At 33.1% G+C, this 26,943-nt stretch overlaps 1 protein-coding gene across 2 annotated transcripts in view; it reads right to left on the bottom strand.

The window, feature by feature from the left end:
- Positions 1 to 26,943, bottom strand: part of LOC145245943 (metal transporter CNNM4-like) — a 299,957-nt gene that overhangs the window by 141,819 nt on the left and 131,195 nt on the right. For both annotated transcript variants that reach the window (XM_080107704.1, XM_080107705.1), the window contains exon 2: positions 2,818 to 2,961. In XM_080107704.1, coding sequence (XP_079963830.1) covers positions 2,818 to 2,961 — 144 coding nt within the window. The remainder of the gene's footprint in view (positions 1 to 2,817; positions 2,962 to 26,943) is intronic.

Raw genomic sequence — 26,943 nt, 5'->3', positions numbered from 1 at the left:
TAGGCATACCCTTACATCCATTCCATTTCTCCTAATTCCTAGATTATCACTCCCTTTTTGCTGCTTTTCCTGACAGAGTACAAGTTCACCTGGAGGTAGCTCAGTTTTGTGGTCTTCAAGTAACTCCTCTACATTTGCGAACTCATTTGTGTGCATTGATTGCACAGACCAAAATCGTCCACTCATTATCTTCATTCAAATTTGGTGCCTGATTTTTTTTCAACACTATTCTTGGTGTTAATCATGTGATCATCCAGTGCTGCAATAAAGGGACTTACCTTTCACATAAAATTACAACTTTGGGTCTTAAAACAAGTAACACTATTTTAATTTGGGGAATTACAGCCATACTTGGTTTCTGTACTAAATGACAGACTTGCAATCAGAACAACAGTCATTTCCAACTGAAATGAAACAAATTAATCAGTTTAAAATTCATCCAGCCCTCAGACAAAGTGAAACCAACCAATCCCTTCTACCCATTTTGATGGAATATATATGTATATAGTAGTAAGTCATGAAAATATGTATGGCAATTAAGCTACACAAAATTGTGTGCATTTCCATCTCATGAGGACTCATCAAGCTATGTGGATACATGAAATAATAATAATAATATATATAGCGAGTAAAATTGGGGGAGTTTGTTGGTTGCATGAACTATAAACTATGTAAATTGTTTAAAATAATGCTTTTTCTATGTTTTTAGGGTGAGCATCTGAAGAATAAGTGACTAAAAATGCAGCAAAGACATAATTTTACTGACTTGTTAGTTGCGGATGGAACAATATTGTAATTTATACCTTTTGAAAACAATAAATTACTAACAGAGAAAATTTGATCTTTGGAAGTTTTAATAAACTATTCTATTCCATACACACACATACACATATATATATTTGTCGTTCAGGGTAGGTTACACAGAAAGACCACTTGAAAATTATCGTCAGTTTAATCTCTGAACATAAGAATCGACCCACCATGGAGTGGATATTAATTCTCTAGCATTTCAAGTAGTCTGTTTTTTCAGAATGAACCCTCGTTTTCAAGAAACCATTATTTTTTCAAAACCAATTTCTTGCATTATTTCTTCTCTTACCTAAATATTTCCTCATTGCAGGTCTTCTGTAGCATGCATCTAAGCATTACTATTCTATCAAACGTTTATAAGCAAAATAATAAAAACTGAAACTAATGTGATACAATGAGGAGTTTTCTGGTGCAGTGTTAATTATTGGAGCTAAATTAATAGATGGAATAGTTGATTAAAAGAATAGTTAATGCCTTTTTGGGGTGGCAAAAAAAAAAAAAAAAAAATCACCAAATTCTTATTAAACTAAATGATTTAATTCAACAGATCATATTCTTCATATTAGAGTGACAACAAAAAAAAACATCGATTTTGATTATTAAGAACAAAATTGCCAAGGTCATGTTTAAATTTTAATTTTAAATGTCCAGATGACAAGTTGAGAGAAAATACTCAAACTAAAAGTTGTCATAATTCTGTAATGGAAAAGGCATTATCAATGTCAAAGTCTATTCATATATAATCATATCAACTTTTTAAAGGGTCTAAACAAAAAATTTCTGTATGTGAGTCTATGAGACTGTGTACTGTGTTTTGTGTTGTTTGCTGAAATGCCTATAGCTTAGGGGCTATTGCTAGATTTTGTTTGCTTGCAAGGTGTCTGCATAGCAGGTAAAAATACTGTGTGGTGACTGGCATAAGTTTGTGTGGCAAGTTGTTTCACTGGTGGCTGTGTTTGTATTTTCTCTTACATATTCAATGCCAGCAAGTGTTCAGCTCCTGAAGTGACCCTTTCTGATTGGTTGCCGATAATAAAGTTCAACCAATCAAGATTAAGTATTTTAAATTAACCAATTAGTATTAATCAAGAAACATTGAAAATTTTACAGAGATTTTATGTGAGAGTCAGACTTTATACTTTGCAATTCCATAACCCTGATATTAAAGCATTTACATATTAGGAAGTGTCCCATTCAGAGATTCGCAGGAGAGCTGGAGTTGCCCCTGTAGAGTCACTCCTTAACCGTCCTCAGCTTCGTTGGTTGAGCCACGTCATCAGGATGCCCTCATACAGATTACCTCAAAGAGTTCTCTTTGGTCAACTCACTCACGGCCGACGAAACGTCAGCTGCCCAAAGAAACACTACATAGACTGCATTAAGCTCACCCTCAAGCACTGTAATATCCCCTTCAATCTTTTGGAGACTTTGGCAATGGACAGACACTTGAAGCTTCACATGTGATAGCAGGATGGCTTTCTGCAACAACGAGCATGAGTGAGCAGCTACAGAGTGTCACACACTGAGACACCGACAAGCGGCAGTCACTCACCATCAAAACCGAAATCCTGTCTTCCTGTGCTCTATCTGTGTAAAGCAGTGTAGATCATGCATCAGGCTTCACAGTCATGAACAGTATCACAAAGTCAATTAAAAAAAAAAAAAAATGATGAAGACGTTGTCATCCACATGGATGGACTACCATAGCTAACTAATTAGGAGGAATTTTAATCTCCGTTTTTTTTTTTTTTTAACTGATTTCATGTGAAGATATGAACATTTGCAAAATATTGTATCATGATTGTATTTCATGTCTATGGGTAAGTATGTATATGTGTATTTTTCTAGTTTTTTGGTGGGAGGCTGAATGTGTGTAATTGTATGTATGCATATCTCACTGGGTTTGTGTTTGGGTTTTTATGTGTACAAGAGCCTGTGTATATGTTTGAAAAACAATTCAGAAAGGGGAAAAAATAACAAAATACATGTCATTTAAATGTTACTCACAAACAGTATCAGTTTCATCAATAATTTCTGACTGTATAAGTTCTTCAATGACATCTTCCATAGTGATAACTCCAAGGGTTTCATAATAAGGATCTCCATCTCCTTCATTGTTCACCCGTCTTACAATAGCCATGTGGGAATGACCTACAAGATAAGAAAAGCATTAACATTTTTTAGTTGAAAGATTTCAAAAATCGATCAGAAATTGTGGGGGAAGAGAAAAAAAGAATAATATTTACAGAAAGGAGGGAAAAGGGGAGAGGGTTAAAAAATGAAAGAAAAAAAGGGATGAGGAGGAAAAGAAATGAAAAGAGGGGAAAAGGAAGGAATGAAGGAAGGAAGGAAAGAAATGAGAAGGGGAGAAAAAGAGAGGAGGGAAAGAAAAGAGAGGAAGCGGGGAGGAAAGGAAAGGGAAGAGGAAAGGAAAATGGGGAGGAAAAGAGAGTGGAAGGAAAGGGAAGAGGAAATGAAAGGGGGGAAATGAGAGGGGGGAAAGAGTGGAGTAAAGGAAGGAAGAAAGGAAAGAGGGAAGGAGAAGGAAGGGAAAGAGATGAGAAAAGGAAAAAGGCAAAGGAGAGTAAAGGTATACCTAAGCAGAAAAAGAAAGTGAATGGAAAAGATGAAAGCAGAGAAAAGAAAATTTATTAGAACATAAATATTGTATAAACATTTGATAGATTATGAAAAATAGATGGGAGGGGGGGGTGATTTGTTCAAACAATCAATTAACTAAATATCACCTTCACTGGAATCTGAGAATGTTCAAAAGTGGAAAGAATCACTTAACCTCTCTTTTCTTGGAATGCAGTTGGGATGAAAAGAGAGAAAGAAATATGTCAGTGTGGTGATAGTTAATAGGGAAAGGGGAGAAAATGGAGAAACAGGTGAGAGGGAGGGTGGGGGTCGAAGATAAACGAGAGAGAATGAAGAGTTGATGCTGAATAAGACAAGAAAAAATTAACTCCTTCACGTCAGATCAAACGAGTCAGAGGCAAAGAGGGAAACATTAGCAAATATATTTAGCTCTAATAATACCAAGTAAACAATCTTTGTTTCTGTGAAACCAACAAGAATAAACTATGTAGTATCATCATTATTATGACAAATATAAACATGCTGGAGGACAAAAAAAAAAAAAAAAAAAAGAATAGTGTGTTCGTTCACTATGTTGGCAAAATCAGCTGGTCATATTTATGTGCTAATGTGACAGTCAACTTCTATACGGTCTTCAAAACCGACTTCATAGCCTAGTAGGGGATGCCTTTTTCTCTTCCCTGCAAAAGAAACATTGCTAGCCTCTTCTGCTCTATCGTTATTTTCATAGTAAGTGCTCGTCTGAGCTCTAATCTATGATCCCACCTTGTCAAACTTTCAAAAGAAACACTCGTCTAGCTGAAAATATTATCAATAATCCCCCCCTCATTATCTGCCTAAACCTAAACATTGATTCCATGAACAAAGCTTCTTTCTTAGAACTGCACCCCTGTGAAACTGTTCCGTTTTTCTGCTTTCCAGCTGACTGCAATATGGTTGTCTTGAAGTCCTAAACAAACAAGTTCTCAATGAGCCGTCCCCTTAAGTAATCCAATTTACCAAATTTCCACTACTAGCGATTACTACACTATTGTCCCAATGACTACCACACCTTATTCTTGAGTGGTCTCCGGGTCTTAATAAAAGGTGACTCCTTTATACGAAAAAAATCTATTTTCTGTAGTTTTCTCTGTGTTAGAAACAAAACTTTCCTTATTTCCTCCCAACGTGTCACTACAGACTTCCGCCCATCATCCAACTTCCTGTAACACGTAGCTGTCGTTCTACTCTTCGTTTCTATCTTTCTCTCTCACCCGGTAACTGCAATTATGCACAATATATATATATATATATATATATATATATATATATATATATATATATATATATATATATATATATAAATAAAACTCCAACAGTGTTGCTCAATGGTTCGTATCCTTCGATGTTTTATTTCTTCATTCTCTAAGCTTTCCACCATCTTTCTCCTTTCAGCATTAAGTTGAAAAACACCAACATTAAAAAACTGAAAATAGCAATCTAACTTGAAGTAACCTAGGGGATGGGGAGGAGGACTTATTTACACAAGAGAAAGAATTTTATATTTGTAAAGAGAGATTAAATTTTGTTTACATCCAGAAGTTGAAATTAAGGGGGTGGGTGTGAAAGGGGTAAATCCGGAGTTTTGAGAAAAAAAAAATGCAACTGAACATCATTAGCCTATCTGCGAAAGAGAAAGACTTTTCCTCTCCATCCTCCTTCCTACGTGTCATTTCGGGTTTCTGTCCACCATTCAAAATGTCTCTCATTCTACTGGAATTTTCTATTCTCTTATGTAATTTTAAACATTTGAAAAACTTAGTTTTAGAGAGAACTGCCGTAAGAGGGAAAAGGAAGACAAGGTGATAGGAGAGGAAGAGAAAAAAGAACAAGAAAGATAGAACGAGAGAGAAGAAAAAAAAGAGAGAAAGAAATAAAATCCAATCAAATAGCTACAAAAAGAAATAAGGAAATAAAGCTCTAGTAATTTGGCAAAAACCAGCCTTTACTTATTTAAAATAAAAAAAAAATAAAACAAAGAAAGATTTTGATCAAAACAGAATTCACATCGGTGTAGAGGGGAGCTTACGATTTAAAAAGAAATCCTTTTTTTTCTGGATTAAAAAAACAAACAAAAAAAAACAGTGGAATTCTGCTTTCTCCGCTTTACAAAAAAAAAAAAAAAAAAAAAAAAAAAAAATTCTGTTAAAAAGTGAAGACCTCACATCCCTGCTATTAACTATTTTCACGCACTAAACGGGTTGGCTTGTGATTTATAATATATGAATATTAAATTACATAACTTCACTTAGAACCTATTTAAAATAATCACCTCGGAGACCGACATTAAAAACTTATCAGTAAAACTGATTTACATTGTACAAACCACTAAAATTACTAATTCTATATAATTTTATGAAGGCAATAAAAAAAAAAACGTGAGTATTATAACACTTACGTAATTATAGGGCACTTAAAAAAGAAAAAAAAACAAAGTTAATAGGCTTATCAATTTGGAATAGTCTAATTACATAATCTCTAAAATGCTAAGGATACGTACGACATTCATAAACTAAGGCTTATATAGACATGAGAGAAATAAGTAGACACCACCACAAGAATAATTCATGTATATTTAAAGTTTCTGCTTTCTTTGCTGGCAGCTAGCATTTGGCGCCAGACAATGCTACAATAAAAGTTTGAAATATTAATATTTTATCCTAATTGACATTTTTTTGTGTTTCAGATATAAATATATCATTATTTAAGGAAAAACTTTGGTCGAAGCATTAAACCTGTTTCACAGTAGCCATATTAAAAGTTAACATGAAGGTGAATTAATTCACTACAAAGAACTACAAAGCTCTGGATTCCACTTTCCACTGTTACCAGAGTGATTGTCCAATTTATCAGCAAGGGGAAATAATAAATATCTTTCCTAGGTCCATGAGACAGCAATCTTCATTATTAATAAGAATTGTGTATAATATTGTATCTACCCACATTACCTTGTATTGTGCTTGCAATTTGTTTTGCTCTTTTAAAAACTATACTAATCACTTCTCAAAAGAATATTATTTTTGTTCCAATCAAAGAGAATTAACTGTATTCAAAGTTTTTAAATTTTTTTTTAATTTTTATTTATTTATTTTTTAGATGGAAAATTTAAATAATTCCAAACTAACCAAAGTATTTTTTGGAAGGAATTAAATAAAATTCTTCATAAATGCAACAATCCACAAAAAACATATGACACACTAGACTTTAGTATTGATTTTATAAGAAGAAAATTATTGGTGACAAAGAAATAATAAAGAGACTGGTCCTATCTTGTATATTAGATTAGCGGGGGTGTACCCGACTTGCCCGGGTGTTTTAGAGGTGTGAGTGTTGGACCGAGGGAGGGGAGATCAAAACAAAACAATAAGCGAAGTAAGAACCCTGTTTAAATATTAAAAAAAAAAAAAAAAAACAATGTTAAAACTTCTTTTAAAAAAATTGTTGCCCGGGTGTTTGGGTTGGGGGGGGGTGCTTTAAAAGAAAAAAAAAAAAAAAAAAAAACAGTTTTTGTAAGTAGTTAGGATCGAACCGAAGCCTTGAGGTGAAGGTGGAAAAGAAAGTATGCAAAAAACCTGACACGTTACCCACTCGGTCAACAAAGAGCAACTGAAACACATTTGAATTTATCTCTTTAAGTATTAAAAACAGAATTGACACTTGCCCGCAATAAAAGTTAACTCTGCTGCTTCTATTTGACCTCATTAATGAGGTCAAATAGAAGTAGCAGACTTAACTTTTGCTGCAGGGGCAGCATTTGGGTTTGTTTACCCAACTTTGACTGGTTGTTTCCCCAAGATGTTGGGGGGGGAGCTCCCCATTGTCCAGATTGAATAGCAATTGTCTGATATAACGAGTTTGGCCCACATTGATCAAAGCTGATTGCTTCTGGACGTTCCCCGGTGCGATTGCCGGGAACAGCGCCTTAGCTTTGAATTAGTTTCGGTTTTATACAAAAAAGCTGAACGAACACAAGACAGGCTGAAATAGCAATAATTTTGTAAAAATCGACGTAAATAGATCTAGATGCAACGCGCGTTCGCAAGTCGTACATATTATGATCTAGGGGCTATATAAACAGTTCTAAGCGATAGTAACCCCCACCCCCGTCGGCGAAAAAAGCCTGTTCGAGACATACAAAAAATGCGTGCGCATTTGCCTTTTATATATATATATATATATATATATATAAGATTAGTATTAAATATTTTCGATGCAATAACAATACAGCTTTAAATATCATGATTACAGAATAATTTGAAATCAGAGAGAAAAAAAGCAAATCATGTGTAGAAATGTACATCATCCCCAAATCAAAATGTCTTCTATTTTATTGCTGTTAGTTTTTAATAACATAATGAAAATAATTACAAACGCGACCAAAGTAAATAGACACCGTGTAAATGTGTGCGAATTATTCCCCTTTGGGTTTGACCGTTATTAAATCACAAATGCAACTTTCATACAACCCTTTCTTTTTTTTTTTTACATAGGCATCACCACTTATCAAGGCCAAGAGGCCACTCGAGAATAAGGGTTAAAGAGTGTACAGTAGACAATTGGACAATATAATAATCGTTAGTAGTGGAGATTTAGTAAATTTGTTAATTTATATAGAACAGCTCATCAAAAACTTGTTTACATTAGACTTGAAGACAACCATATTGTAGTCAGCTAGAAAGCAGGAAAACGGAAGACAATTTCACAGGCGTGCAATTCTAAGAAAGAAGCTTTGTTCATGGACTCTACGTTTAGGTTTAGGCACAAATAAAGAGTGGGGGAAATTATTGATAGCGTTTTCTGCTAGACGGGTGTTTCTTGTGAAAGTTTGGTGAGGGGGGGGGCATAGATTGGAGCTCCGTCAAGCACCTGCCATGAAAATAATGATAAAGCAGAGACAAACTTGCAACATCTCTTCTCTTAGAAAGAGGCTGCAGGGAAAAAGACAAGGACATCCCCTATGAGGCTACGAAGTCTATTTTGAACTCTATCAAGGCAGGATAAGTCCTTTTTAGCAGCTCCTGCCCAGATGTGGCAACAGTACTCCATCCTTGGATGTACCTGGCTCTTCTATAGATAGAGAATTGCATCAGCAGTGAGATATCTACTGGATCGATGGAAGGATCCCACTATTTTTCCAGCAGCCTTGGCAACGGATTTAACGTACGTGTTCCATTTCAGATCCGCCACCTCTTTCCCCACTGTACCACTTGCTCAAGATCAGAGGAGAGAGAATCAGAGAGTACTTAGTCGTTTACGGTCTTAGATGTGCTATTATAAATAATAGCGTCATCAGCATAAATGCCTACGAATGATGTAAGGATATGATTTAGAAAATGAGGAACTAATTAACTAGAGGAACCTTCTACCTGGACACTATCCTTTTCCAAACAACTAGCATGTCGAATGGAAGATGTTTTGTCTCCAGGTTAATAATAGAGGCAAAAAAAAGGTTAACATGCAAATCATCTTTACTTAAGCAGAATTCGATTCGATTACTATTATTATTATTATTATTATTTTGCTTTTTTAGAAATGCTTATAAAAGATTTATTTGTTTTTTGTTTTTTTGTCTATATTTTTGTTCTTTAGATATCTTGTATTTTACATTTTGTACTGACCAGATGCATTCAAGAAATATTCAGCTTTTAGACCCAAACTGCACACACACACAAAAAAACAATAATAATAATAATAATAAATGAATAAACGCATTCATTCATGTTTAAAAACCTGTTTCATTATACTTCCCTGTTACGATGTCAAAAGACGCATAAGAACTGCAAAATGCTTAAAAGATCAATCAGCAAAAATTCTCAATTTTATTTGATCAAAAGAAAAACTTGTTTGAATGAGCAAATGATGCCTAAGTATTTTAAATATACTAGCGGAGGTGCCCGACATTGCCCGCATGTTTGGAAAAGGGAAAGTGTTAGTAGGCCGGTAGGTTCGAACCCGTGACGCAAAGGTGGAAAAGAAGAAAGTGAACGAAAAGATCTTACCGTTACGCTACGAGACGAGAGGAAGTGAAAAGCATTGAAATTTAACGATTAACAAGTTGACTTGCAGAAATGCATTCATACAGGTGCAGAAATGAACGTTGCCAGAAATTCAATGATGCATCTCGGCTTTTAACACACGTACATGACAAGTCTCACACCGTCAATATCTACATCAGAGAGCTGAAACTTTCAGGTCATGAATAACTATGTTCAGTCATCATAACAATGCAATTTGCAATCCACCTCTGATCCATTCAAGCTGAACAGTAATCTGAATAATGCAAATAAAACAAATCCACATCTCAAAAATTCAGAAACATAATTTATCAGGTTTCTGAATTTTTGGAGATGAGAATTGATTATCCATATTATTTGGATTCTTCGAACTACTGTTTTCATCTTGAGTGCAATTTTCACAATTGATTTCAATTGTAAAAATGAAAATCTCATGAAGGTTAAATGTTCAGTGTGCGCAACCGAAAAATAAAATTGTGAATTACTTAGGACCTCTATCCAGTCATGGCTGACAGAATTGGGAGCATGTTACTCCCATGAAGTAAATAAAGGGTTCTGCTCAAAATTCCATCCAAATTCCCGAGTTCAGCAGGATACACCTGAAGAAGGTCGGGGGTTACATCGACTGAAACATTGTGAAGATGGCACTGAAGATGAGGACAGTAGTCTGAAGAATTCAAATAATGCAAATAATTTATGTAAGAATTAAAGAGGATTTCTGCTCCCACACCAACACTAATTTGGCTCTTGGTATTCCCAAACAAGTACTTTTATCATAATCAATTTGAACTGATACTAAATCCGAATGCAAGTTTGAAAGTGTATCTTTCCTAGGTCCATCAGACAGCAATCTTCATTATTTATTATTTATTTTTTAGTTTAAACCGGGCAGACAGATAGAAATATAACTTTCTTTTGCATGACCAGCATGGTTACCTAACGTTGCCGGAGATTATGCACAAACAAAATAGAAAAGTTCAAATGTGTGTAACACTTTTTTTTTTTTTTTTTTTAAATAACACTATCCATCCTCCTTCTCCTATTTCCATATTTACCCCTCCCCTCTCTCTCTCTCTCTTTCTGACAACCATTGACCAATTACTACATAATGATATTAAAAGAAAATCGCTCTAAATGTTGACTACCCTGACTAATTCCATTCTCATTTACGCCCAAAAGAATGAATATTTTTTTTTTTTTTTTTTTACAATGTGTCTATATTTTGTCTGAGGCAATGGTAAAAAAAGAATATATAAGCTTTGTGGACGTGTCTTGCGTTTTTTTTTTGTTTGTTTTTGTTTTTTTTTTTACTTTTAACTAGACAAATAGAGAACTTTGTTTTATATAATAGACTAACTGACTTTGCAAATTCGTTATTTGAAATATTTGAAACATTTATTTAAAATAATAAACATTTCACTCATAACTTTATTGTAAACAAAACATTTCTCATTTATTCAGGTAAACATTAACATTTTATTTATCTTTTAACTGTGATCTTAAAAAAAGGAAAAGGAATCAATTTGACCTTTTCACTTGCAACTTAGAAATAGATCACAACTTGTTGAAAATCAAGTCGGTTTTTCTAAAGAAATGGATATTTGAACAGAAATGATAAATATGTTTTCAGTAAACAATATCGCAAAACAGAAGTATTTGTTATGCCAAAAATAAAAAAAAATCATTAAATTAAAAGAAAATAATAACAAATAAGTTAATTAATCAAATGTCCTTTTTCAAAGCCAATATCTTTTCTTCTCTTCTCTAGCACTAACCCTAAGCAGGTTTAACCAGGTTCCTTCAAAAGGTGGAAGTTCCATGGGATTATGAAATTCACAAGTGTACATGCGACTGTGGACTGCTATACATACAAACATACAAAACCAATATGCAAATTATTTAACCTTGGAACCGATGGCGCATGTGCATAATGAGCATATAATGTATATTTTGATTAATTTGGATTAGAGCTTTTCACTTTACTGTTGGTATGAGAAATTATCTCAACCCCCAGATTTACTTTCTCCATTTTTTTTTCTTTAAAATAAGTGTAGTTTCGAAAAATTTAAAAAAAATAGATAAAAAATAAAAAAAGTATATCACTTCTCACTTTTCTTTTTTAATTCTAACCATATGTAATAGAGATTACTTGTGTGCGTGTGGTAATGGGAGTAACAGGCTTTTCTTGACTATCGCTTTACGACATTACAATCAAAGTAAAAACTATTTATATATTTATAAAAGAAAAATCGATTTGGGAATGCTAAGTAGGACAATCCATGGAGTGAATGTGGTATCATGGTGATTGAAGATTCTAGCTCGGAAAATGATAAACAAATATTAGGTACAGTGACAAGGATGACCATAGACACAATCCACACAGACTTTTGAATGGCCTTGTGTCTTAATCTGTTTCAAGGAGTGTATATTTTTTGGAAATGAATAAATTTTTCAAAGAATATACCAAAGGCACTGATGATGATGACGACGACGGCTTTTGATGGGAGAAAAAAAGACAAGGAATTGAATTAGGAAGAAATAAATGAGCGTTTAGAAGCAAACTGTAAAGATTGCCAAGTATTATTAAAACAATTTAGTGGGACAGGTTATTTCAATATTCCATAAGAATCTTTCACTTAGTGATACAAACACCAAGTGAAAGACTGTTTCAGCAATCTGCCCCACTAATTGCAATCACAAGAATAACACACTCATAGACTAACCCATCACCAAATGTTTTAGAAGTTGCTTAACTATTAGTGTTGAATTTCCATGTAGGAACCTCACTCTCTAATCTATGAAGTGATACTCCCCCTTCCCAGCAGAACAGTCTTTGTAAATAAACTAATATGCATGTTAATCACTAAAGAGAGAATCTATATAATAAAGTAGAGTTGATTTATTTTTCAAATTTTATCCTACAAAATCAATATTTTATTCTAACTGTTCAACTAATTATGGCAATTATCGGCCTCTGTTCTTAAAAAAAAATTCAACTTAAATTCAAATAGATTTCATCAATTGCATACTATATCCGGCAAGATATTTCCTTCAGTAAGAGATACTTCTTAATATACACTGCTAATATCCATTGAATAATCATCTATGTTCATTAGCCAATCACATTGCAGTGTTTGTTAAAAATAATTAAAATGCAAATGGTAACCAAAATCCAGTTACTAGGTAAGTAAAAGTGATTTAATTATTCCTAATTATATATTTTATGTGTATGGCACAATCACGTTGACATCCCGGTTCTCGCCAGGTCACCAAAGTTAAGCAACGTTGGGCCTGGCCAGTACCAGATGGGTAAACATTTGGGAAGGCTAGCCACTGTATGTACCTTCTGGGAAGGTTGGGCGTGGGGCCAGCACCCTCACCCTGTAAAAAGAACTCCTTGCGACAAAAATATCTACAAAAAGTTGTAGATGGCCTATACCCCTCCAGGGACTTGAAGCCTATGGATGGATGGGATATATTTTATGTTGCTAGATTGTTAACTTCAACTACTTTACTGGGTTTTTTTTTTTGGGGGGGGGGGGGCGGGGTCTTTTTACTTTTACGCAAAAACAAAAGCGATTTTACATGATTTTCACAATATGACATGTGGTAAACATTTCAGTAAATAAACTTTAACACACGCATTTGTTTTGATGTTTTTATTGGAATTAAGTTAAAGCATTTATCCCAACCATCTATTTTCTCTAGAAAATAAAAATTTGATCGAAAATCTATTTTTTCTAAATTATTAAAAAAAAAAAAAAAAAAAAAAAATAAGAAAAGAGATCTTACATCCATGCTTATTCATAAATTGTTTTCTTTTTTTCTAACACTTTCAAGGTCATCGTTAATGATAGCTAAGAATCATTCTCAAGAATAAGAGTTAATGAGACAAGAATGAATGCCAGACAGAAGATGAGGAACACTATGCAAGTACTAACGTTGATCAATGATATGCACTGTGTTTAGTTACTTTTGGGGCAGGCTATAACATAAATCTGACATTAGATTTAAAAGATAACCAGGTTATAATCAGTAAGCAAGAAGTCCCACAGCAATATGTTCCATATGTGAGGAAATTCCATGTTCATGGAAGTTCCAAACACTAAACACATGGAGGAAGACAAAAAAGTCCCTTTGCATTATTTTGAAAATACAAGTTTTTGTTGTAACTGTCAGAGAAGTAAAGAGGAGTTCAGTCAAGCACTTTTAATGGAAAAAAACGATAAAGTAGAGAGAGACTAGCAACGTCTTTTCTGTAAGTGTTGTAGGGAAGAGAAGAGATTATTCTCATTTGATTCTTAAGCAGACTTTGTGCTTCGCTGTACAGCACCTCCTCAGATGTGACAGCAGCATTTCATCTTTGGACATATCTGATGCTTAGACAAATGATATCAGGAGCGAGATACTTCTGGAGCAATAGAATGATGCAACCACTTTTTTTTAGCAGTCTTAGCCAAAGGCTGGATATATATCTGTCATTTTAGATCTAGAGAGAAAATCAGTCATAGGAACTTATCCAATCAAGGTCCTTTTTTTTTTTTCAAAGAGAACACCCCCACTAGATTTCAAAGTTGGTTTTGTATTTTGTCAAAGTACGAAAAAATGTTCTCAGCAACACTGCCTTTCCATCGCCTCAGACGTGGCAAGAGTATTCCAACTTTAGCTGCTCTAGTGATATTTTCAACTTACTATCAACATTAAATTACTCATACAATTAAGCTATACAAATGTAGGTTGCCTTAATTGATTTAATTGACAAAACACGGACATGAGAGCGAAAAGAAATTAAAAAAAGTAAATACCGTTCTTAACACTCAAATTAAATAAAGTGTCTACTCTGTTTCTTGATTGCAGTCTAATCGTTTTGAAATCGATTCTGTAATTATCTAATATACAAAGTACATTCAGTCTGTTAATCATGGTTTTGTAAATAAAAATTTTCCTACAAAGTCGATAATTAAATCTGTTTCGATATAAGACTCCGTAAGTATGCGCTAAAAATAAATAAATTAAATACACAAAGAACTTTTTTTTAAAATAAAAATTAAATCCGGTCAATTTTACAGGTGTTCATATTTAACCCAATCAATATTTCATTTTGAAAGAGAAAGGCTATGAATGCGCCAGTGTCAGGCTGTATGAAATCGTACCGACTTCAAGACGGGTTTAAAAAAAAAAAAGAAAAAAGAATGGATTTTATCATCACTTTCTTTTAAAAATATATTACTAATAAAAAAAAAACGTAATATAGACGTTACCAAAAACAAAAACAAAAAAAAAGTTGCCCCATTTGTTTACTGCGAGTCTGCTAAGATAAAGCAACAAAAATAAATAAACTGCCTTACTTTGAATAAAAGAAAAGAACACTGCCAGACACCACCAGATGGATACAGTTAGTTCCAAACTACATCTGATACTTTTCATAACCATCAGATTTGGTTTAACATCTGTTCTACATATTGGTAGATGTGGTATAACTTTTAAAAATTGGCTTTCAAATTATTATAACCTATCTCTGTGCAGGTTTTTATTTAGTATTTATCTTAAATCTATCCTTATTAATTTCCCTCATACCTTCCTTATCCTCTGCCCACTGACGCTGCTACCTCAACTGTTCTACATTTACTAAACCAAGTACCCATCTCCCTATACTGTCATTCCGAGGTGATCAGATCTAAACCTTTCTTTAACACTTACATTCATCAGGTCATCCTTATATCATTTCTCTCTGTATAAGAAATGTTCTCAACCCTCACTGGGAAAGTTTCGCTTTTATACATTATCACACTGTGTATGCATGTTTGATAAGCTCTTTCCTTGGTCAACAGTGGTCAGTAATGACCCAAGTTCCATGAACTTACTCCATCCACTGCTAACTCTTGCAATCACACTATCACCAGCTCTCCACTTGCATTCCAGTACTATGACCAAGGTAAACTTTCTGAACAACCTTAATAACCTCCACCATCCAAATATACAGTCTCCATCTCCATCATCGCCATCATCTTACACTTTTGCACATCAACAGATTATGTAATTCCACTACACTTCTTATGCATCCAATGAGGTAAAGGAAAAGTTTATGCCAGAAGAAACGTGTGGAGATTGAATGAAGACCATGCGAAATGGGAGTTTAGAAAGCACGTGACCAAACATTTAGTTACTAAATCCACTTCAGGAAGAGCGGGAAAACAGTGGAAGAAACTGAAGTATACACTGTCGGAGGTAACCAGACTTGTAGGTGGACGAAATGACGTAATGGTGGAATGTGGAAGCTAAGAAATGTATAAAACGTCGAAATAATGAAGTGAGTGGAGAAAATGTTTAGTGAATAAGGATATCAGTTAATCTCCATCGACATGTTGGATTCATATACTTCATTTCTGAAAATATTTGCTCAGACATAAGTTGTTTGAAACAATGTTATACCAGCGGCAAATTTCTTTAATTTCGGAAAATAAACTTCAGATAAGAAAAGGTAAAAAATCACAATAAATATGTTATCGTTATGGTTCGTACACATTAAAAAAAATATGAGATGATTGATATGATGTCACGAAGATAAACACTTCTGATTTTACCCATTTTAAAATCAATTGTTCCAAACTCAAATTATATCCTCCTGTCAACTAAAACAGTAAAATTTTAACTAAATACATTTCAAAAAGTGCGATTCATTTTATTGACTTGAAAAACATTTAACCAGCAATTATTTTTATATTAAGAAATACGAGAATATTTATTGTTTTTAAAATAATTAAACTGCTACAATTTTCGTTTTAGCTAACAATGACAATTATTATATGAAAGAAAGCAAGATAAAAAGCTTTTCTTTTATATTTTTTTCCTTAATAGTATTGGTCCTGGAAGAAACTTATTTCAATAATAATAATATTCCTTTTAAGTAAATTATGAAGATTGGTGTAGAAAGCACCGCGCAATTTCCACATAGTAATTCTATTTCTTAATTATTTTTGGTACGTAAGTAGTCATTCGAGCGGTTTATCGTAAATGCTGCAAACTGTCGAGCGCCTTAATCCTAATACAAAAAAATCATAAAGACATTTGTTTGCTATCAATGGTTTCTGATGAAAATTATCTAAATATTTATCTCGATTTGAAAAAGAAAAAAAAAATCAAAGAAAAAAGCATATAAAAATAAAAAAAAGTTCAGTTTCATGAATAAATATTTATTTTTTTGAATAACTGGAAGTAAACAAAACAATGATTTTTTTTTTCTTGACTTAAATTTTTTTCAAGAATATTGTTTTCATTTTATAATTAACTAGCTAGGCACCCAGCATTGGCCAATCATAAAATATGTTTAAATATGTGGAGTTCGTATTTATTATTATAAAGTTAATTCTCTATCGATTATTATAAATCATATTGTACCCAATATATAGTAGTGATTTCAAAAGTAAAAATTGAATAATATTACTTGGATGCCATCAGCAAGAATTGAAACCAAAACATATAGCACTCCCTTTGTTGTTACTGTTTGAGCTATCGTCAGATGGATAAGAAATAGTTAGAAATGAACAGACTTTAACATACAAATGTATATATTTGTGTATGTGTACAAATAACACGTTTAGTCGACCTACACCTGCCAAGTTCCAATTTTTTTGTAATTTTGACCTTTAGCAGCTATTTTTACCAGCTAAAAAAAAACATAAAACAACGGTCCATGAAAAATGCAATCATTTGACCCACCTCGTTCCGCTCTGCAATCTTGTGTCTCGGACACAATGGACTTTGAAAAAAATTAAGACAGACAGGCACACACACAGACATAGTGAGTTTTATAAATTAGATTAAATTAACTTCCTGCTGTCAGAAATATATTTTCTATTGAAAAAAAAAAAAAAAAGATTGACCAGCGTTTACGTGAAAAAAAAAAAAAAAAAATCACAAAACTTTCATTCAGCAACTTTCAGCATAGACCATCCACACGATTCTAACGATAGCACAATGGTTATACTACGCAAGTCAATGGAATGAATCGCACGTTTTCATGAACCCTCTGTTTATATTTAACGTGATTACTTCAAAATCAAAGTTTTTACAAACATCAAATTTCTCGTGAGCCAGCAAAGGCAGGAGGGGGGGGGTATATACCCCAGATTCAGAAAATCAGTCATTAAAACGTGGGACTTATTCTCTTCCAAATAAATACTTACAGGACCAGTCATTAAAAAAGAAGGTTAAGCAGCTAGTCACAATGAGAGAATCTGTGATTGAAAAGAACACTTGAATCTCGGACCAAAAGAAAAAAAAAAAGGAGGGGAGAGGGGGGGGGCAAGAAGAGAAGAATATACAACAGGTAATCAGCATATAGCAACTAGGTAACCGAATAATAGTAATTAGGCAACTCTTGCAAGGCAACTGTTATCACCAAGATATCAAGTGAATAGCAGGTAGTATAACACCTAAGGTTGGGTATCAAAGGCGCTAAATGCTTATCACCACCACCTACATAGCCGACACCGCTCTTTTCAAGGTCAACTCCAGTAAGTAGAGGTTAAAGGTTGACTGATTTCAACGGGGTAGTTAGTCAGAGTACCGGCGCGTCATGAACTTATTCAGAATAGATACAATACTTACCACTAAGCAGAAGTACAAGATGTTTTTTTTTCTTTTTTTGTTGTTTTTTTTTTTTACACAACCGAGATAACACTTCCTGTTTTATACAGAAATATACCAGAAACAAGGAAGCGATTTTGTTGATTCCTTAAGTATGCTTCTAAAACATTACAATATATCAATGCGCATAACACCAGCCCTAAACGTTTATGCCTCTTCATTCCTAAAGACACAACACTTTCACTAAGGAAGTGCTTTTTTCTAAACAAACCATGTGTTGATGTTTCTTTAAAATTTTATTACCAAAGATGATAAAATTATCCAATATTTAATGGTTGGTTTGTTTGCAAGCAACTAAATTCAAATTAGAAAAGACAAACGAGAAGCGAATTTGATAAATAATTAAATTTATTACGAAACAAAAAATTACTTATATTTTTATGTTAAACGACTTTCTTTTTTGTTAATGAAAACTCCAATATTCAGATTGTCAGTTGATTCTTCAGGAATTAAAAAAAAAAGTTTGACTCCTTTCAAAACCTCCACAAATCTGAACCAAATGGTCACATTTTTCGTAATACAAAGGGTGCTACGAAAGTAATGCTTCCTACTTTTCCGCCTGAATGGATCATAGGGAATTGCAAATTGCATTGTTATGATGACTGAACTTACGCATTCATCACCTGAAAGTTTCATCTCTGTGGCATGTCTTAACAGTGTGAGACTCTAAGAAAGCAACCATTGTCACGGACGGACGTCAGAAGCAGAGATGCATCATTAAATTCCTAACAGAAATGCATTGAGAATGATGGTGACTATGCAGAAAAATAAATTCTGGGGCACAAAAGGTCACTCGTTTTTATAGTACTAGTCTGTAGCTACTCAACTATTAGAGTTAAAAAACATAGGAAGTTTTATTTTTGGAATAAGCCTATCTCTCTCTCTCTCGATATATATATATATATATATATATATATATATATACGGATTGATTGTTGCTATTTCTTCTGATGAGTTAAGGGCATAATAGATTCACTGATTGATATAATAATTAATCGTTAATTTTGCACTACAAAACAGATACTGTCAAGAATTGTAAATGTCAACTGAATTAAAATCATGAATTTCGGAATATGTTTTTTTGTTTTGTTGTCATTTATTCACTCTCTCTCTCTCATACATATATATATATATATACACACACACACACTTTAATATTTATAACCAAAAATTTAAATATATTAAAATTCGGTAATGTTCAATATACCAATAAAAATTAAAGTCAAAATTAATTGACTCACTTATTAAGCTTCATGATTATCAGTTTTTATAATCGAGTATTCATATAATATTTTCACAAAATCAAGACCATGAAAATAAAAAAATAAAAGATGAGAGCATCATATTGTGTTTTTTCATATTCGTTACAATTTTCCGGACAATTTTAAACATTTTCATTCAAAAATATTCCAAAAACAGCCTCTCTTCAGATGGTGAAATACACTATTTATACATATATGAACATATTTCTAATCCCTTTTTAAAAGAGCAAACAGTTGAACCTACCTCCACTAAGTTTTTTTGTTTAATTATTTTCCATTAGCCATGGAATATGAAAATACACAATATGATGGTCACATTTTTTTTTTTTTTTTTTATTGTCTTGATTTTATGATATATATATATATATATATACACACACACACATACACACACCTCTGGATCGTATCCAAAACTACTATCAACACTGAAAAACTGTCCAATCCTAACCGGAAATTGGGAGCTATTAACCACCATTTTAAATCACCTCAGTAACTTAGCTACATCAACTAGTTGTCAAGCAACATAACCAACTCAAAATAAAGATACAGAATTTGGCATGACACCAAAGTTAAAAATCTTAACTATAAATAACACTTCTATACACATTATGTGTGTGTGTGTGTATATATATATATATATATATATATATATATATATATATAGAGAGAGAGAGAGAGAGAGAGAGAGAGAGATTGTAATCTTCAGCCATTTTTACAAATATTCAAGCAAAATTATTTTAAATAGGAAGTCTCATGAGAGGGTTAGTCTGTCATAATTCACACTTTCAGTTTGAAAGATCATTTTTATTTCTGGACACAGATTTAATGAACTCATCTTATTTTAGATAAGTATACATCCTCAGTCAAAAAATTGTGTGCTTCATTAGTGTTTGAACTAATATTCTTATCAAATAACATCTCAATCGGAAAAGTTAAAGCAAGAAATATAAAAGAAAGAAAATGTGTGAAGTTGGAAATAAATTTTGGTAATTATGTAGAATATGGACCATACTGAATATAGAAAAGTGAGAAGAAAACAAAAAATGTCTCATTCTGGAAATAGAATAAAGAATTTCTTTCCAAATTCGAAAGCGGTATATATAGCAAATTCTGAAAACATATGGCATTGGCACACATATATAAACAGATTTGTCTTTAGAGTGAAGGATTTGTCCAAGTATAAGAGGTGCAGTAGTATTGGTCAGTTGGTATCTTACTTTTCAAATTACATGTTTAATCATGAAAAAGTATATACTGATTAGATATATCTTAAGAATGAATATATATATATATATATATATATATATATATATATATAAACTAGCAGTGTGTGTGTATATAAGAAAATTTATGTGGTATAGTATGGCCATTTTGCTAGTTCCAAATAACCATACTAGACTAATCCAGAAGGGGTGATGGCATGCAGATGCTATTTGCTTTCTCTCTTCTCCTAAAAGTATATATATAAGTCATGAACACATATATAGCATTGCCATATATATTTTCATAACTTGCTACCTAGCTCTCACGTAATGAGCACTGTAAAAGTAAATACTGAAAATCGATACAGGAAATATCTCTTTATAATTATATATATATACTAGCATGAGTGCCCGGGTGTTTGGAGATGTGCGTTGAGCAAAAAAAAAAAAAAATGGTAGTATGAAGGCAGGCTCGAAACGCGAAGGAGGAAAAAAACGGGGGGAAAAATGTGACATCTTTGCTCTTACGACCACTGCCAAACCGCGAGTGACATAGGTTTAAATTAAGGCTAGAAAATCGAAAAGAGGGGATGACTTTTGAAAATATCGGCGAAAAAAGCAACCCCTCCCTGTAGAAAATGCCTAGTTGAGGGTGAAGAAATTAATGTTTTTAGCCAATTTTTCGGTATTTGTCGTCTGAAGGGTCGAGCTTAAAAACGATACTGATCTTGTGAAAATCCGTCGCCTATGTCAAAAGTTTTAGGCAGACATGCAAACATACATACATACATTTATATATTCGTAGCTCAAATTTTCGACCCAAACCGATTAAAAAGCTTGCCCTATCTCTGAATACCCTTTATGTAAAATTTCAAATGTTTAGAGCAGAAACTGTCTGAGTAATTTGGTAGAAACCGCAGAGGTCAAATTTTTTAAAACTTTGACCCCTATTATTACCCCTTAATATTTGTTTTGGGCTCAAATCGAGTTATTAAGTTAGATCCATGTCCAAGGAACCTATATCTAAAATTTCAATTGTTTCTACCCAAAATTGGCGGAGGCGTTTGGTAGAGTTCTCAAAGGTTAAATCGTTGAACTTTGACCTCTTAACAGCCAAATTTCTAACCGAAAACGGATTACAAAGATTTTCCCAAATCTCAATACCCTGTATATCAAATTTTGAGTCTGTAGACTGAAAATTGACAGAGATATTGTGTAGGGAAATGTACAGACAGACACACACACTTTCACACATTATATATATATATATATATATACAGATTTGTTTTTAGAGTGGAGAATATATCCAAGCATAAGAGGTACAATGTGAATTAATTGGTATCTCACTTTTCAAATAGCATGTTTAATCATGAAAAAGTATAAAATTAAATAGACATATCTTATGAATGAAAAAATATTGCTAGTCTAATAAGAATATTTACGTTGTAAAGTGTGACTATTTTGCTTTTCAAATAATAACCATATTAGTCTGTTTATCTAAGGATGAAATAATGCCTGGGAGGATGGTATCAAATAACAGAATAGGTGTTATATTACCCCCCCCCCCCACACCATAAAAAGGAGAAAGTAATCCCCGAAGGATTGTATCATGATTATATACAGAACAAATGCTACACTAACCTCCTTCTCACAAGAAATTAAGGTAATGCTTGGGAGGATATAATGACAAACAATATGTATTACACTACCTACTATAGGAGGAGGGAAAACCTGGAATTTGTTACAAAAGAGCAGATACTACACTAACGACATACTTAAAATGGAGGAGGTAATGCTTGGGTGGATAGTACCATAAAAGAACAGCTACTACACTATATTTCCCTCTCTCACTATTAAGCATCGAAACAGTAAAAGCATAAGTTCAGATTCAGACAGATACTAAATCTCCATTCTGCAAATTTCTGGGAGAAATTATTTTTGTATTTATCATCTAAAATATAGAAGAGAACAGAACTGCAGCATTTACTTAGAAAAATCAGAATTTTAGTTACTAATGTCACTATGATATACAAGTGAGGTATGCTTTTTTTGTGTCTAACCCAGGATACAATTGAAAACCCTATATCAAGATCACGCTTTGAGTAAAACATTACAAGGAACCTAATGTGTATTCAGAGAAAGGAGATGGGATAATACTGTGTGGTCTACATTCATAGCAGACACCCACAAACAGCAAAGACAACATTTTCCTTTATTTCAGAAATCGAAAATATAATAATAAAAAATTATATCAGCTAGTGTTTAGTTTGTTGAGTTTTATGAGATATCCTTTATGGAGCTCCTACTTACTCCCCCCCCCCATCACAAAGGACAAAGGTAGACACAAGGTTGGCTGCTTATATAGGGTTACTCTCAGCAGAATAAAAAATGCCCTAGGCAAAAACTTTTTTCTTCTTCTGACCAAGAACAAATCAGATACTACACTAACTTATTTCAAATTAAAATTAAAACAAAAAAATCAAATTGGGCACAAGGTCATAAAAAATCTAGGGAGTGAGAACTGGTGGTCATTAATGTCATTCTTAATTAGATCTTTTTTGACCCACTTATCCAAGCACTGTTCTATCCATTTTGTTTTTTGTTTTTTTTAACAATTTTTCCATCACTTACCATGATACCACATTTACTTTAAGGAGCAATCCTACTTAAAATATCCGTAAAGTGTAAAAAATTTTCAATTTTATTCACAAATATGACTGTATAAATGCATTTGAAGTAGGTTTTAATTTATTTAGTTTATTTTACCAGCATATTAACTCTTTTGGGTTATTTTAATGTAGAAGAGTTGGTTTTGTTTTGTCTATTTATTGTTTGCTATTTTTCCAGATTTTGTTATTACTGAAACTGAAGTAATGCCTTTTGGTGGGCACTAGTTATATATTGTGTTTTTGGATGTTTTTTTTTTTTTTTCTTTATTTTGTTTCCAACTATATTTTGTTGTACAACTTTGTTTCTTTTAGAAATTCTAAGATGATTTTGGGATCAACTTTGTAAAAAAATGTCTTTCAGATTGTTTTCTTGATAATATTTTATTTGTGTTTGATTGAAATCTATGCAGTTGATTAGGATATGTTTCACTGTATAGGGTTTTTAACATGGTGCTTTTTCGCCTTTTAGTAGATATGAATGGGTGGCGGTGGTATGTCCTATTTGGAATTTTGCTTTTATTACTTTTCTTGTTATTTTCCTGTTGGAGATTTTACCTTTTGCCCATTCTTTGAGGATGGGTTTAATTTGGTAAAGTTTGTTGTTTTTGATGAGTTCTATAGCTCTTGCCATTTGGATATAATAAAGTTATTAATTAGCAGTTTGTAGTCAGTGTAAGGTACTTTTGTGCTGCTTGAGTTCATTTTGAGTGATTGTTTTGCTGCTGTGTCTACTTTTTCGTTTCCTGTTAGTCCAACATTGCTGGGTATCCAGCAGAAGGTAATGTAATGAAATTGATTCTTTGCAGGAGATTGATGATCATAGGATTGTTTAATTTTTTGCTTTTTAGTGATGTTAACACCGATAGTGACTCTGAAAGTATGATGTATTTGTTATAGTTGAGTTCAAGAGTACGGTCTTAATCTATGGCTGTGGTTTCAGCACTGAAGATTGATGTGTTGTCTGGTAGGTGTTTTGGGGATATGATGTTATTACAAAATGGCTTCACTTTCGACTTTATTTTTGTCTTTAGAGCCATCAGTATATAGGAGTGTTCAATTTGGATGTTGCTCTAATATGTCGTCTAATATGTAAATTTTGGGGTGTGTGTTAGATTTGGGGTATTTTGATAAGTTTAGAATGATTCTAGGTTGTTTTAGTGACCAATGAAGATATTCAGGGAATTTCGATTTATGTATGCTGTTTTTGTCTATTTGACTGTTTTCTAGTATATGTTCCATTTCTAATCCAAAAGGTTTTATGTTACTTTTTTTTCTGCTGAAGAGAGTTTGGTATTCAGGATGGAAGACACAATTGTAAGTTGGAATTATAGGGCTTGAGAAAGGTTTCATATAATATTGTAGTACAAGTTTTTTTCACCTTAGGTGTAGTGGACATTCATAGGCTTTTAGATATAAACTGTTTACTGGAAACTCCTAGTGTCAGTCTGAGTCCTTGGTTATGGATGGTTTCTAATGTTTTTAAATAGGATTTCCTGGCTGTTCCATAGACAAAACAGCCATAGTCTAGTTTTGATTGGATTAATGTTCTGTAGAGTTTTATTAGTGTATTTATAAGCTTTTTAGGGAAGGGGGTTTAGGGTATCCATGAAGTTATTAAATTTCCATCTTTTTATAGGTAGAAGGATTGTCTTTTGTCAGAGTTTATGTTTTTGGTGAAATGTTTTGCTCAGTTTTCTTTTTTTTGTTTGAATCTGGACGTCGATCTGGGTCTTGTTTGGGATGTTGTTGTTTTGGCTTCTTGTTCATTTTTTTCTATGTTGATTACTTGTGTTAGTTTTTTTTTTTTTTTTATCTGGGGTAGTTTTCGGTTTCCATTTTTTCTAATACTTAGAATCTGTTTTGAGTGACTATTGTTTGATTTTTTTTTTATGATGTCCATATTTTGGGCAGTTGAGTAACTCAAGTAAACTGGAATGTATTGTTCTACTTTTACGTTTAAGTAGCCGATCAGGATTTCTTTGGGTATTGCTGGTGTGTTGAAAGTTATATATATATATATATATATATGAAAATCGCATGTTTTTTATACAAATGGTTTGTAAAGTGCAATCAGATTGAAAGAAACAACAAGTTATATGAATGACACATTTCTATAAATAAAAAAAAAAAGGTGTACAGTCGGGTAGTATTTTTCAGAGTTATTCTCTAGAATAATTTACATGCATTCCAGCATCCTGTGATGTACAAAATATAGCCTCTTTATAATGAATGACCGTCCGTGCATGGTGAGGAGCCGTATCCTTCAAAGTTTCCCTTGTGTTGATATGCAAAGGCATAGACAGAACACGGAGGATCTAGGAGAAACCTTGATACCAAAATTCTGTTATTCCATGGGTAGCAGTAGTACAGTTTCACTCATTAACAAACTGATTATCTGGTTCTGAGAACAGCATGACTTCCCAGATGATCATATATATTTGACAACAGAAACCCCAGATTATTGGAGTACCATGGACTATATGCAGGTTTGGCGTGTCCTATATACAATAAGTCTTAAGAAAAAAAATCGTCCCATGATTTTTATCCTTGGACCCCAAAATCAACAGAGATTATATCATTCTTGTGATGATCTGGTCCCTGTTGATTGCGGTGTAATGCTGTTTCTGTGTATTTCTATGGGGGCCAACCGCCAAGGCTTTGCCTTCTGTTTGAGAAGGTGTTAGTTTATTGCTTATCACCTGAGGCGCCTTTACCAGGAAATGCCGACGGTGTTACCCAGGCACAATTTTTAGGTCAGACTACCCTCTCCTGGGACGCTGACTTCTCAATCCCACTTTCCGAGCCTGATGTCACAGTTCTTTCAGTGGGAGAGAACTAAATGCCTCCAACACCAATTGATGGATGACCCAGAGAAAGAAAGACAGAAAAAGAAAGAAAAAAAAAAGGAATTTCTAGAAAAGTCTGATTTTCATAAAAATAATTGCTTGTAGGCAGGTTGTAAAAAGCACTGAAAGTTTGCCAACCTGTTTGCCTTTGCTCAGTGCGTCTTTAAAATAGTACAAGGATTGGTGATAGGAATTAAAACTATTTCGCTGGCTTCATTTTCAGGTGTGCTACCCACTTAGGCAACGGTTGCGATGGTTTCAAAAGTTGTCTGCTTTAAGTAGACACCATTGGATAATCTTGTTAGAATGTAAGTATGAAGGTGGTCCACCACTCCTGTCCCTCAGTCCCCCCACCCCACGATTTCTTTTAACTGTAAGCATAAGTGATGCCCTCCTGTCTAAAGCTTCTGTAGGTGTTTGTTATCAGTCAATTTACAAAGCCCATCCCAAAAATATTTTGTCCGTACCCTAAAAAAAAAAAAAAAAAAACAACAACAACACACACACACACATACAAATATCAACAACAAAAAAAAGCTTAGCTTTTGTCTTTCTCCACTTATTTCTAAAGCTAACCACATTTTTTTTATTATTTGAATCATTCCAGCTATTATATTTTTACCATATTTCGATGATGCAACCGTCAAACCTTTAGGTGCATCTTTTCGAACTTGAGAATATTTATGTCGAACGAACTCAATTACCTATATGGAATTTAAAACTAAGCTGCAGCAGATTGTTCTCGTTTTGTCAGTCATGATTGGGTAGAAGTGTTCATTATTATGCTATTCTTAGATATTACATAACTAAAATGCAAAAAATATTCTGGATAATTCAAATAATTAATCCCC

This window comes from Euprymna scolopes, chromosome 23, assembly GCF_053919585.1.
Source record: "Euprymna scolopes isolate OS-2025 chromosome 23, ASM5391958v1, whole genome shotgun sequence".
NCBI lineage: Eukaryota > Metazoa > Mollusca > Cephalopoda > Sepiida > Sepiolidae > Euprymna > Euprymna scolopes.
The sequence above is the reverse complement of the archived record's forward strand: the minus strand, read 5'-3'. Positions and strand labels throughout refer to the sequence as shown.